Source organism: Dendropsophus ebraccatus, chromosome 12 (assembly GCF_027789765.1).
Source record: "Dendropsophus ebraccatus isolate aDenEbr1 chromosome 12, aDenEbr1.pat, whole genome shotgun sequence".
NCBI lineage: Eukaryota > Metazoa > Chordata > Amphibia > Anura > Hylidae > Dendropsophus > Dendropsophus ebraccatus.
In genome coordinates this window covers 51,955,669-51,969,195 of record NC_091465.1, presented here as the reverse complement: position 1 = coordinate 51,969,195, position 13,527 = coordinate 51,955,669, and the positions used below count along the sequence as shown (strand labels likewise).

The window sequence follows — 13,527 nt, the reverse complement described above, 5'->3', positions numbered from 1 at the left end:
TTAGTTTGTCTACAAGATCAACCAAAGCAGTTTGAGGGACTCTCCCTAAAACTCAATGTTCCAATATCTGGTTTCTCCTAATAGAATATCATAGAATTATGAGCAGTAGAAGGGTAACTAACCAAGTGTTGAAGAGGATGGGGATCCAGATATTGCAAACTCCTAAATTACTATCATTGGGAGGGACACCTATAGAGCACCAGGTACCATGCAAACAGAAGAGAATGAGACAAGGCCTCAGTACATTGCGGCACTGCTACAAAGAGTATGAATGGACCTGCAGCTGCAGCAAATATAGTAAGGCTTCCGAGCTACTAAAAGTGTTCTGAGCAGTGAGTATGCAATAAAACTTCAAGAGGTTGCTCCTGCCCTTCTAATAATAATAGCATATCCTGAGGAATATTCTAGATGAGCTTTGATAACCATCTTTTAATTCACTTACTGTGTTATTACCAACCATATCAGCTGGAAATTTGTTCTGAACATCTACTACCCTTTCAGTAAAATGATATTTTCTCATGTTGCTTCTGACTTCCCTCCAACTAACGTCAGATTGTGGCGTCTTTTTCTTATGTTTAACTTCTTAATAAAAAATGCAAATTTTGTCCTTTTAGTCTTTCCTGATAAGTTTTATGCTTCAGATGTCATGCTACACTATTTTTGTAGCCCGTCTTTGGACCTGTTCTATTTTATAAAAATCTTTTTTTATAGTTGAAGTCTCCAGAACTGGACACTGTATCCCATATGTGGTCTCACCAGAGCTCTATACAGTGGGGTCTCAATCTCCCTCTTCCTACTGGTTATACCTCTAGCTATACAGCCCCACATACCATTAGCTTTCCCTACCATGCAGATGACTCGTTTTGAGGTTGTCAGAACTACATTTGGAAATACCATGTAAACTGCCAGACTGCGCCAATTATTCCTAGGTGTAGGAAAGAACTTTATTAAAGAGGTCTTGTAGCCAACCCTCTGAGACTTTAGTATCAACTAGAAAATGTACCCAGTGCTGCCCGGGTATAAAGTGTCAGTGTGTTAATTAGATTTGTTCCAAAGTCATCCAGGAGGCAAATCTATGCCCTTGTTTTTTTTGTTTAAAGGGGAAATAGTCAGGAGCCCTATATACACTATATACCCCGAAAGTTCTGCACTGTTTATGTAAATTGTAGCTTATGCACATTAGAAATAAACTAAAAACTTTAAACATCCTAAATGCCTAATAGCCAAACTGAGATGTTATGTGATCAGACTGTATACAAAGCCTGGTTATATACAACTTTGGCAGTTTTATATACAGAGCCTGGTTATATACAACATTGTCAGTGTTATATACAGCCTGGTTATATACAACATTGGCAGTGTTATATACAGCCTGTTTATATACAACATTGTCAGTGTTATATACAGCCTGTTTATATACAACATTGTCAGTGTTATATACAGCCTGGTTATATACAACATTGGCAGTGTTCTATACAGCCTGGTAATGTGCAACATTGGTAGTGTTATGCTGAGCCTGGCTATATACATTGACAGTGCTAGAGGAGATCCTGTGTACCTGTAGTATATAGCTGGTTGAGGTCATGTATACCTTTAGTGTATAGTTTGGGGGTCCTGTATACCTGTAGTATATAGTTGGTGGAGGTCTTGTATACCTGTAGTGTATAGTTCTGGGGTCCTGTATACCTGTAATGTATAGTTTGGGGTCCCCCCCTGCCAACCATAAGTAAAGTGTGTGTGCAGAAAACCTGCAGCTTATAATAATAAGTGCATACAAAATCCTGCATCATCATAATCTGTCCCTCTTAGGCACTACCTTTCATCCTTGGTGCGGACAACACAGAAGAGGTTTCAAAGTTTCTAATACTGTAACCCCCCCCCCTTGCAGGTAGCCCCCGTACTGTTTACACTCCCCCCCTTGCAGGTACTCCTATACTGTATACACCCCCCCCCTATCAGGTAGTCCCCATACTGTATACACTCCCCCCCCACAGGTAGCCCCCATATTGTATACAATTCACCCCCCAGGTCGTCCCCATACTGTATACACTTCCCCCCTGCAGGTAGCCCCCATACTGTATACATTCCCCCCTTGCAGGTAGCCCCCATACTGTATACACTCCACCCTGCAGGTATCTCCCATACCGTATACACTGCCCTCCTTGCAGATAGCCCGCATGCTGTACACACTCCACCCTTTGGGTAGCCCCCATGCTGTGCAAACTCCCCTCTGCATGTACACTCCCCCTTGCTGTTTACACTCCCCCTGCAGGTAGCCCCCATGCTGTATACACTCCCCCTTCAAGTACCCCCCATGCTGTATACACTCCCCCTTCAAGTAGCCCCCATGCTGTATACACTCGCCCTTCAAGTAGCCCTCATTCTGTATACATTCCCCACCACCACCACCCGGCAGGTAAGCCCCTTACCTGCCGGGTATATACACTGTACACTGTTCGGGTACAAACACACTTGGCGAATCCGCAGCGGGTCTCGCTGCGAATATCCGTGTCCTGTGCACTCAATGGCATACAAACTCACAGCAGGATGCACATCCCACTGCGAGTTTGTCAGCAGCCCGCCCTGTTAACCCCTGGCCGCCGGAGCATATACATGGCCTGGTCCCCTCTCCACCTTGCTTTGGGGGTTTTCAGCAGGTCCAACTCAGCCAATCAGTGCACTGCCCTGCCACAGCGCACTGACTGGCTGAGCGGGACATGAAGACGCCGGGAGCCTTGAAGCAAGCCGGAGCGGGGAGCAGGTGAAGTATACGCTCCAGCGGCAGGGGGTTAACGGGGCGGGCTGCTTACAAACTCACAGCTGGATGTGCATCCTGCTGCAAGTTTGTCTGCCACTGAGTGCACAGGGCAGGAATCTGCAGTGGGTCTCGCTGCGAATTTACAGCGAGAAATCCACCGTGGATTCACCCAGTGTGTTTGTACCTTTACTCTATTTATTTCTGTAAATCTGTTGTGAGGCAGCTGACCCTAGCAACCAATTAGATTTCAGCTCCCTGTGAAAATGAAAGTAGTAATCCTATTGGTTGCTAAGGCTTACAACTGCCATTTCTGCTGGAAGCTGCAGCACTAATGATATCACCTGTTTGTGCAGTGTAGAGATTCTCGCATTCATCTCTATGGGGAGCTCTTTCCCCTCCCCTCCTGTACATCTGGTAAGGACAGGACCTTCGTTCTAACCTTTTCGTACGTGCCCGCATCAGAACTCCCAACAGCACACAATGGAGCAAGCTGCTCTGTTTGCACTGACAGGGTTTTCTGCAGCCGCTATTCAATGAATAGCTGCTGCAGAAAACAGACATGTCACTTCTCTATGGCGCCGCTAGGGATCCCGGCCGGAGGGTATACACTCAGGCCGGGATTCCCTCAGAAGGCAGCACTACGTAAATGCCGTGGGAATCACGGCCGTTGTAACAACGGCCGTGATTCCCACGGAACTTACGTTGTGTGAACATATCCTAATATGGTTTCATGATACACCCTGGTGTTCCCTAGATATAATTTGAAATAACTTGTCTGAAAATTCAGTTAATAGTCAGATGCAATAATGGCCGTGAATAGCAGGCGATGGGTGTGATTATACTGTCAGGGGATGGGAAATGTTAATATTGAGGGGCGTTTACAGATGTAGCCAAGTTTAAACTGATTTCTGCAGCCTTATATAATCATTTCTCCTGTTTTTTCTTTATATCGGGGCAACAAAAGCCATTGAAAAGCTAATGAAAAAGTCAAGTGAACATTCTGTGGCACAATATTGTAATGCTTTGTGTGTTAAGGTAAACTTGGCTACATCAGTATGCCTAATACACACCTATAGACTGTATGATCATGCCCAACACCTGATATTCACTCTCATTATTAAAATCAAATTTACACCCAGTTGACTATTAACTGAAATGTCAGACAAACTATAACCTAACCTATCTCAGCAACAGGAGGGTATATCAAGAAACTGTAAAAATATGTGTTTCCAGGGCACCCTAAGTTATTTAAAGAGTACCTGTGATTAGGATATTTAGCCAGGGGAAGAGATTGACAACATAGCCTTACAGACATACATTGTCTGATTTAGCCCATCAGTGGATATACAGTAGTTGGGGAGTGGATCATTCTGCTGCCATACTCTCTCTTTCACTCCTGCCCCATATAGTAGCCAATCCCTTCCAATAATGCCCCATAAAGCAGACAATCCCCCAAAGTGCCTCATATTGTAGCCAATCCCCCATAGTGCCCCATATAATAGCAATTCCCCCAATAGTGCCCCATATAATAGCCAATCCCCCATAGTGCCTCATATAGTATCCAACCCCCCCAATAGTGCCCCATATAGTAGCAATTCCCATAGTGCTTCATATAGTAGCCAATCCCCCCATAGTGCTTCATATACACGCCAACCCCCCATAGTATGCAGTGTCCCCTCCATACTGTTCCCCAACAGAAAAACAAAACAATAAGTAACTCATCTACTCCCCAGCAGCTCCTCTGTGGCGCATGTTCTGGCACAGGTAGCGTGGTACAGAGACACTGCCTGAGTTGGATGCCCCTGCAGATGAATCATAGAAGTGCTGCAGGTCACATATGGCACTGTACCATGATGCCTGCGCTGGAAGATGGGAGTGGAGAACACGTGCCACACAGGAGCTGCTGGGGAGCAGGTGACAGGTGAGTTGCTGTTTCTCGTCAACCCCTCCCACCCTGCTGGTTAACTAAAGGTTAAATGGCAGTGCTGCTAATCGTAGACTGAGGACCGCTGCTAGACACTCAGAATAATAATAACCAAGTGTTTGCACAGCCGCAGCACTGCGCGTTAATCCTTAGTACTGTACCATTTAGTTTTTCAGACCGGAACCCCCCTCCCCCCGGGATGGCAATCGGATCGTCCCACAAGGATTGTCAGTCTGGACCTGGGGCCCCCTATGAGTCATGTGCCCCCCGGTAGCCGCCTGCCTAATGGGAAAGACTGCTCCGCTCAGCAGTGAGACCCAGTGCGATTGATAACTTTTGACATGCCTAATGAAATGCAAAACGTTATTTTTATTAACAGGTACTCTTTAAGCATTTAAAAAAAAAATTTAATTGACAGGATATAGGTCCTCTTTGTAGATAGTGGTATGGCCATGCACCAAATGATATTATGATGGATACTACTTATGTATGCTAAATAACTGAAATCTTTGGAAATCAACACAGTTTTTAATAAATGTAACATTTTTTTTAGTTAAATGTTGGTACATACTATTGATACTGAAAATGCCAAACAATTGCCTAAATCATATTTACAATGGTTTTTTTTTTTCCAAAATAGGAATTCCTATAACTTTTTTGTGTATAAAATGGCAACAAAATAATTTAAAGATTATGAGAAAACCATTACAAAACCATAACCCCCCTCAACAAAATGTTGGAAGCAAAAAAAAAAAAAAAAGTTTAACAACCACAAGCAGTGTTAAAAAACTTAAACATGAACTTACGTGTTGTGGCATTAACAGGATCAGATGGTTTGCTATATATTCCATTTGCAGTGACAGCAAAGACTGTAAAGTTGTAGTCCATTCCCGCTTTTAGGTTCTGCATCACTGTGGTGTTTAACATTACATCGGTCCTGTTTGATTCCCCACCAAACACAGTATATTTGTATGAAATGCCATTAGTGTCAGAGGAATGTCTCCACCCAAGAGTCACAGAATCATTTGATACAGAAGAGACCACCAGGCCGGTGACAGGAGAGGGTACTTGCAAGATACAATAATCAATTATTTAGGATAGCGTGCATTTTCTTATTGCTTGTTAATTTATTGCGACTGCATACTTTAAAGTACATGTGACCCTATGGAGCAACATCTATGGATGAGTTAGCTAAGAGTTTTAAAAATAAATTCTCAGAGACTTAAAGTGTCACTGTCCCTTCACAAAACTTTTGACATGTCAAAAAGTTTTGATCGGTCTGGGTCTGAGTGTTCAGACCTGTACCGCAGCGCGTCTTCTCCCGGCTCCGTGCCACGTGATCAGTCAGACTTATAAATGGAGCTCTAAGGAGCCCGACTGATCAGAAGACACAGAGCCGGGAGAGGACATGGTACAGTGCGTCTTCTCCTGGCTCTATCTCCTGAACACTCAGACCCTGACCGATCCATACTTTTGACATGTCTCTATGACATGTCAAAAGTTTTGTGTAGTGACAGTGACACTTTAAATTTAGTAAAAATTTCAATTCAATAGTATGATATATAAACTCATGCTGTACAAAATATAAAACTCTGTGTGGAGTCCAGATATGTCTTAGGTCCACTTTGCTATTATGGGAAGAAAACTAAAGGTAGACATAGTGAGTAGGAGTAGTGTTAGCAGTGAGAAGTGGTAATAAAAAAAATTGGTTGTATTGGTTTGTTAATAGAAAGTGGTCACAACTTTTTTTTTTCAATGACAGAGTTGTAAGTTGTACTTTTAAGGGTATCATAAAAAAAAAAAAAAAGGAAAAAGGATAGATATCAGAGGGTCATTGTTAGTGGAGTGTATTCAGAGTGGAGACTGGTTACAAGTGGTGTGCCACAAGGGTCTGTTCTGGGTCCTAATTTTTTTAATATGATTGTAAGTGACATAGTAGAAGGTTTGGTAGGTAAGTTTTGTCTGTTTGCTGATGACACAAACGTGCAATAGGGTTGATATTCCTGGAGGTGTCAGTAATATGGAAAATGATTTAGCTTTACTAGATAAATGGTCCAAACAATGGAAACTGCAGTTCATTGTTTACAAATGTAAAAAAAATGGAGTCCTCAATCTGAGTATCATATCGGCAGTTCTGTGTTTGCAAAAAATTCAGAGTAGAAGGATTTAGGAGTAATGATATCTAACACCGCCCAATGTGCAGCCAGGCAGTAGAGAAAGCTAATCCTATGCTGGGCTGTATTACTAGAGGTATAACCAATAGGAAGAGGGAAATTGTGATCCTGCTGTATAGAGTGAGACCACATCTGAAATACTGTGTCAAGTTCAAGAGACCTCTCCTACTAAATAATATTGATAAAATAGAATAGGTGTAAAGAACGGGTACAGTAATGGTGGAAAGTCTGAAGCATCAAACAGGAATGACTTAAAAAGACTCAGTCATTAAACAAAACTTTTGAAATGTCATCAGGCATGTCAAAATTTATGGCTTGCAGAGGGTTTAGACTCGCTGTGATCAGGAAATGTAGCCAGGGAGAGAGTGCGACAGTAGTGCAATGCACTCTCCGGCTATATCTCTTGATCGGCTAATTTCAATAATGCAAGTCTATAAGGCTACATTGTTGGAATTGGCGAGCAACCGTGGAATGGATGGCTTGGCTACTGTGTTCTCTCTCTGGCTACATCTCTTGATCACAACGAGTCTCATCAGTGAGACCCTCTTTGATTGGTAACTTTTTGACATTCCTGATGACATGTCAAAAGTTGCTTTTAAAGGGGTTATCCAGCGCTACAAAAACTTGGCCACTTTTCCCCCTCTCATCTCCAGTTCAGGTGCAGTTTGCAATTAAGCTCCATTTACTTCAATGGAGCTGAGTTTCAAAACCCCACCCAAACTGGAGACAACAGTAGGGGGAAAGTGGACATGTTTTTCTAGCGCTGCATAACCCCTTTAACGACAGTGGCTCTTTAAGAATCTAAATTTGCATAGCATAGATGAAAGAAGGGAAAAGGGGTGGCATGAGAACAATTCTTGACACTTGTTCTCTGACCTTTTATTGATGCCATCCTCACTACAGTCTTGACACATGAGAAAATCCCACAAGGTTGACAACCTTTAAAATCCTGGCCCATCAAGCGCCAATGACCAGGCTTTGTTTAAAGTTGCTGTGATCACATTTCCCATTCTAATATGAATTCACTCTGAAACGGATCCACTTGGCCTATGAGGTTACATGGTAGCCCATTTGAGGTCCAGAGCTCTGTGTTCATCTGTTCGTGAAATGCAACAACCTATAGGCTGCTGTAAAACAACCTGTGCTTGCCGACAGTTTGCACGTACATTTTAATATAATACAGTTTAGAATAATATTGGTGTAATACTATAGGTGTACACTATATATATATATATATATATATCACTTTTCCAGCCTATACAACTGAAAAGTATGAAAAAAATATACGGGACCCCAACACTGCAGCTGATAACCAAGACATGTATTCCGGGACAGAACTATGAGAAATTCTATGAAAATAATGTACTTACATGTTGTTGCATTCTCGGTGACAGGATCACTGGTGCCATTGTCATTGTTGGCAAATATTGTTATATTATAGGTGATTCCAGGAAGTAAACCATTAGCTGTATATGTCGTCAGATTTGTAATGTCATTTATTGGGCTTGTTCCATTCATAATAATTACTTTGTAGTTTGTAACATTCCCATCAAGAGGGGCGTTCCAGGACACGGTGAAGGAGTTTTCCATTTTGTTAGTTATTTGTACATTACGTACTACAGACGGAGCTAAATTTAAGACGAAAGAAAAATTGCAGTAATAACAATATCAAGCAAACATATAATTTGTTACAGTATAATAAAATGAAATTAGAATTGATAACCTTTGGAAGCTAGGATATCTCAATAACCTGCAGAGCAGGATTTATGGCAGGCTGTACTGCAATGCTGATGCAAGCTGTCAAGTTTTTTCGACTAAGATCATTGCAACTTAGGTTTCCATCAAAACAGTAGAGAATTGTGGAAAATTTTATCTCCCTGCTGTGTGCATAGAGTGTGGTCCCACTGCTGTACCCCATTATCTGCAATAAGAACCACATTGAACCCATAGATTCCCACATGGCACCCACTGAAATGAATGGACATTTCAGTGGACCACCATGGTCCTAAAGAGATAGTTCACAGGAAAAAAAAAAACCTTTCAAATCAACTGGAGCCAGAAAGTGCCAGAGATTTGTAATTTACTTCTGTTATATCTCCTCCAGTACTTTTCAGCTGCTATCTGTCCTGCAGGAAGTGGTGTGATCTTTCCAGTCTGACACAGAGCTCTCTGCTGCCACCTCTGTCCATGACAGGAACTGTCCAGAGCAGTAATCCAAATCCCCATAGAAAACCTCTCCTGCTCTCCAAACTTGAAAGAATACCACTTCTTGCAGGACATACATCAGCTGATAAACACTGGAAGACTTGAGATTTTTTAAGTATATTACAAGCCATTGCCATTAGGTGATTTTGAAAGATTTTTTTGTGAACTACCCCTTTAAAAGGGCTTGATAGATAGATAGATAGATAGATAGATAGATAGATAGATAGATAGATAGATAGATAGATAGATAGATAGATAGAGTATTATGGACATATTATGACAAGGGTATTCTGGCCTTGCATTGCTTTCCAGGTAAATTATAGTAAGGTCTTTGTATACTCACGCTGAGCAACAATCCTGTAGGCACCCAAGCAGAGGAGAAAAGCCTGTAAGCAACAAAGAAAACCATATAAGACATACACACGTCTTAAAGAAATGGATGCAGTAACTACTGTATGTGTTGAAATTTTGACAAACTACAAGAGTGCCAGCCTTTATGTCTTGTATATAGAGATGCAATGAGGCTAAAATATACAGCCTGGTAAAATATATATATATATATATTATATATATATATATATATATATATATATATATATATATATATATTATACACACACACAAATGCTTCAGTATAAGGCAAAGGAGATTAGGCAGCACAAAATTCATTTAACAGAGTAGATGTTAATGACAGAGGCAACAAAAAAATAATAATAATAATTCTTTTCTACATTTTTGTAAACCATTAACTACTATTGTAGACCTGTAATATGCCAAACAGTGACAGTGTTCTTCAAACTTTTCAAACTCTTCAGAGGCAGATTTTTTTTATTGTATTGTAGTGTATTATATTATGTATCATTGTTTCGTCATTTTACATTATTTGCAACAACAACGAATAAGACTTTTCACAATGCGGTAAGTTCATTCATAAAACCATATACAGTACAGGCTCCATACAGCAGAATGTATCACAAAATGGCAAAATATAAACTCAGGGAATCTCTGTACAATAATGTCTTAGTACAGATTTTTTTTTTTTTACACAGAAAATTGCATTTCTCATCAAAGATTTTATGCTTCCAAAATTGCTGATCACCACTAGAAAATCTTAGCGTATTGCCCACCACTGACCTTTAATACTGGCATTCCTTTGCCCCATGGACTACATACCTGCCACAACACTGAACTATCATTACATTTTCCTGTTCCCACTAGTCAGTAGTACACCAAACGTAGTCCATGCCTTGTCTGGCTGATTCGCCATCACTTCGACTGATAGCAGTCATATTGTACCCTAAATTGTCAAAGTAACAGGACCCCTTCCCCCAAACATGAGAGCACAATAATCATGCTATCCACAAGAGGCCCCTACAGATGTTTACAATGGGAAAGTACCCCGATTGTGTCCAGTGAAAACTAAAAAGCAGTCCAAGTAGCCGCACTGTGAATGTCATTCAATGTCGGATTAACTGTACCATAGGCCCCAACCTGCTGCAACTATGGCAGAACTAAACCGCCATTTACAGTACAGGATAAAAATCATTTTATTTAAAGGGAACCTCTAAACAAGGACTTTAGGGCAGCACTGTTCTCTTCCTTCACCTCAGACTGCCCCCCCCCGCACACACACACACACACACTGACTACACTGCCACCCCCTCCTCATCTAAGACTGACTACACTGCCACCCCCCTCCTCACCTCAGACTAACTACACTGCCACCCCCCTCCTCACCTCAGACTGACTACACTGCCACCCCCCCCCCCCCTCACCTCAGACTGACTACACTGCCACCCCTTCCTCACCTCAGACTGACTACACTGCCCCCCCTCACCTCATACTGACTACTCTGCCACCCCCTCCTCACCTCATACTGACTACTCTGCCACCCCCTCCTCACCTTAGACTATCTACACTGCCACCCCCTCCTCACCTCAGACTGACTACACTGCCACCCCCTCCTCACCTCAGACTGACTACACTGCCACCACCCCCCCCTCACCTCAGACTGACTACACTGCCACCCCCCTCCTCACCTCATACTGACTACTCTGCCACCCCCTCCTCACCTTAGACTATCTACACTGCCACCCCCTCCTCACCTCAGACTGACTACACTGCCACCCCCCCCCCTCACCTCAGACTGACTACACTGCCACCCCTTCCTCACCTCAGACTGACTACACTGCCCCCCCTCACCTCATACTGACTACTCTGCCACCCCCTCCTCACCTCATACTGACTACTCTGCCACCCCCTCCTCACCTTAGACTATCTACACTGCCACCCCCTCCTCACCTCAGACTGACTACACTGCCACCCCCTCCTCACCTCAGACTGACTACACTGCCACCACCCCCCCCTCACCTCAGACTGACTACACTGCCACCCCCCTCCTCACCTCATACTGACTACTCTGCCACCCCCTCCTCACCTTAGACTAACTACACTGCCACCCCCTCCTCACCTCAGACTGACTACACTGCCACCCCCTCCTCACCTCAGACTGACTACACTGCCACCACCCCCCCTCACCTCAGACTATCTACACTGCCACCCCCTCCTCACCTCAGACTGACTACAGTGCCACCACCCCCCCTCACCTCAGACTGACTACACTGCCACCACCCCCTCCTCACCTTAGACTATCTACACTGCCACCCCCTCCTCACCTCAGACTGAATACACTGCCACCACCCCCCCTCACCTCAGACTGACTACACTGCCACCCCCCCCTCACCTCAGACTGACTACACTGCCACCCCCCTCCTCACCTCAGACTGACTACACTGCCCCCCCTCCTCACCTCAGACTGACTACACTACCCCCCCTCACCTCATACTGACTACTCTGCCACCCCCTCCTCACCTCATACTGACTACTCTGCCACCCCCTCCTCACCTTAGACTATCTACACTGCCCCCCCTCACCTCAGAGCCTTCTCCCTTCCCCACATACCTACAGCCTTTTTCCTCCTCCTCTACAGACTCTGTAGGACCTGTGTAACATCATAGTCACATGTCTAAGGTCACCCAGCACTGAAAGTACATGTCTGTTTTGGGACCAGCTCAAAGCTTAGGGCGACCACCTAAAGGGGGCATATTATAATACACCTTTGGCCAGAGCAGTATAACATGCAACATTCATGATGCAAGAGGAGGACATTAGCTTTATGTGGCACCTACAGTACAGTGAAGCCCATCACCAATTCAGAACCCTGTGATTCTTTTTGCATTTGGTATTAAAAAGGCCAGACACCCTTTTTGCCTGGCGATCACTTTTTATATTTGTGTTTCATGTTTCTCTGTATGTAAGATTTCCTTGGCACAGTTAGTAAATTTTTATTTTACCAAGATCCATGGGCACAGTCTAAGGCTAGTGGCACTATTGACAAAACAGGTGTGAAGTCAATTTTACATTGAAAAGCCTAGATCGTGTAATTGAAACATAATAGAAAATCTCCTTTCTGAAGAAAAATAAAATGCTAGGGACCTGCTAACATATATCCAGCATCTGGAGTATTTGCCACCTAGACTACAGCCACTGGATGAAAAATGTCAAATCTGCCAAATGGTCCATAGGTCCAGTGCCATGCTCTCTTTGAACTTATGGGCAATGGATGGCACCATGGATGGATGCAAAAAAAATTCGCTTACAGCATTTCCATCCATTCACAACTGGAACAGGGGTGGATCACCAGACATATGTGAACTTAAATGAAAAGAGACTTTTAAAAAAAATATATATATAAATTCAAACCCCTTTTGACTATATTCTGATTCTGGTATTACATTTGCAACCATCAATAATAGAGGTTATGTTTTAGGGAAATAAAGCAGATCCTTTTTCCTAGTCTCAATACAGAGTAAACAGGTCATCATTAGATTATTTCTGTAAATGTGTCATTTGTCATGTGACTTTACAGCACTTCTGCTTTGGAATATAGAGGGGAAACTCAATTTCCTTATTGCTGATATTGAGGCAAGACAAGAAGTGCAACATAACCGAACCCTGGTTTACAGTACTGTAGAGGGACAATACAGGGCCTCACTAGTCTCTCCGCTGTATGCAGCCCTGCCATGGACAGGGCCGCCATCAGGAATTTCGGGGCCCCATACAACCAAAGTGTCTGGGCCCCCCACATTAATAAAAAAAAAAATTGTGTGTTCGCCCCACGCCTTGCTGGGAGGTATAATTTGGTTCCGATCAATTCTAGAGAACTGGCTCATATACCCCATTTTCCCCAGTGGCTTAAAATGTAACCTCTGTTATACAGTTATAAAATTGTAGAAACTAAATGTGAACAAGGTGCAATTTAAATGTCACCATACAGACACTTACTTGTATAGCTGCCTCTTGTGCTCTGTATGCAGTGCATTATATTCACCCCTGCAACGTACAATTTATAGCGCGTCTACAAGCCCAGCGGGGCTCATTATGATGGAGACTAAAACTTATACAAG

The 13,527-nt window shown here is 43.0% G+C and overlaps 1 protein-coding gene across 1 annotated transcript in view; it reads right to left on the bottom strand.

Annotated features, from left to right (window-relative positions):
- The window catches only part of PTPRH (protein tyrosine phosphatase receptor type H), a 140,040-nt gene that overhangs the window by 65,963 nt on the left and 60,550 nt on the right, over positions 1-13,527 (bottom strand). Inside the window, exons 2-4 of the mRNA XM_069947484.1 lie at positions 9,405-9,447; positions 8,227-8,484; positions 5,489-5,749 (exon numbers count right to left, since the gene is read on the bottom strand). Of these exons, the coding sequence (XP_069803585.1) occupies positions 5,489-5,749; positions 8,227-8,484; positions 9,405-9,447 (562 nt within the window). The remainder of the gene's footprint in view (positions 1-5,488; positions 5,750-8,226; positions 8,485-9,404; positions 9,448-13,527) is intronic.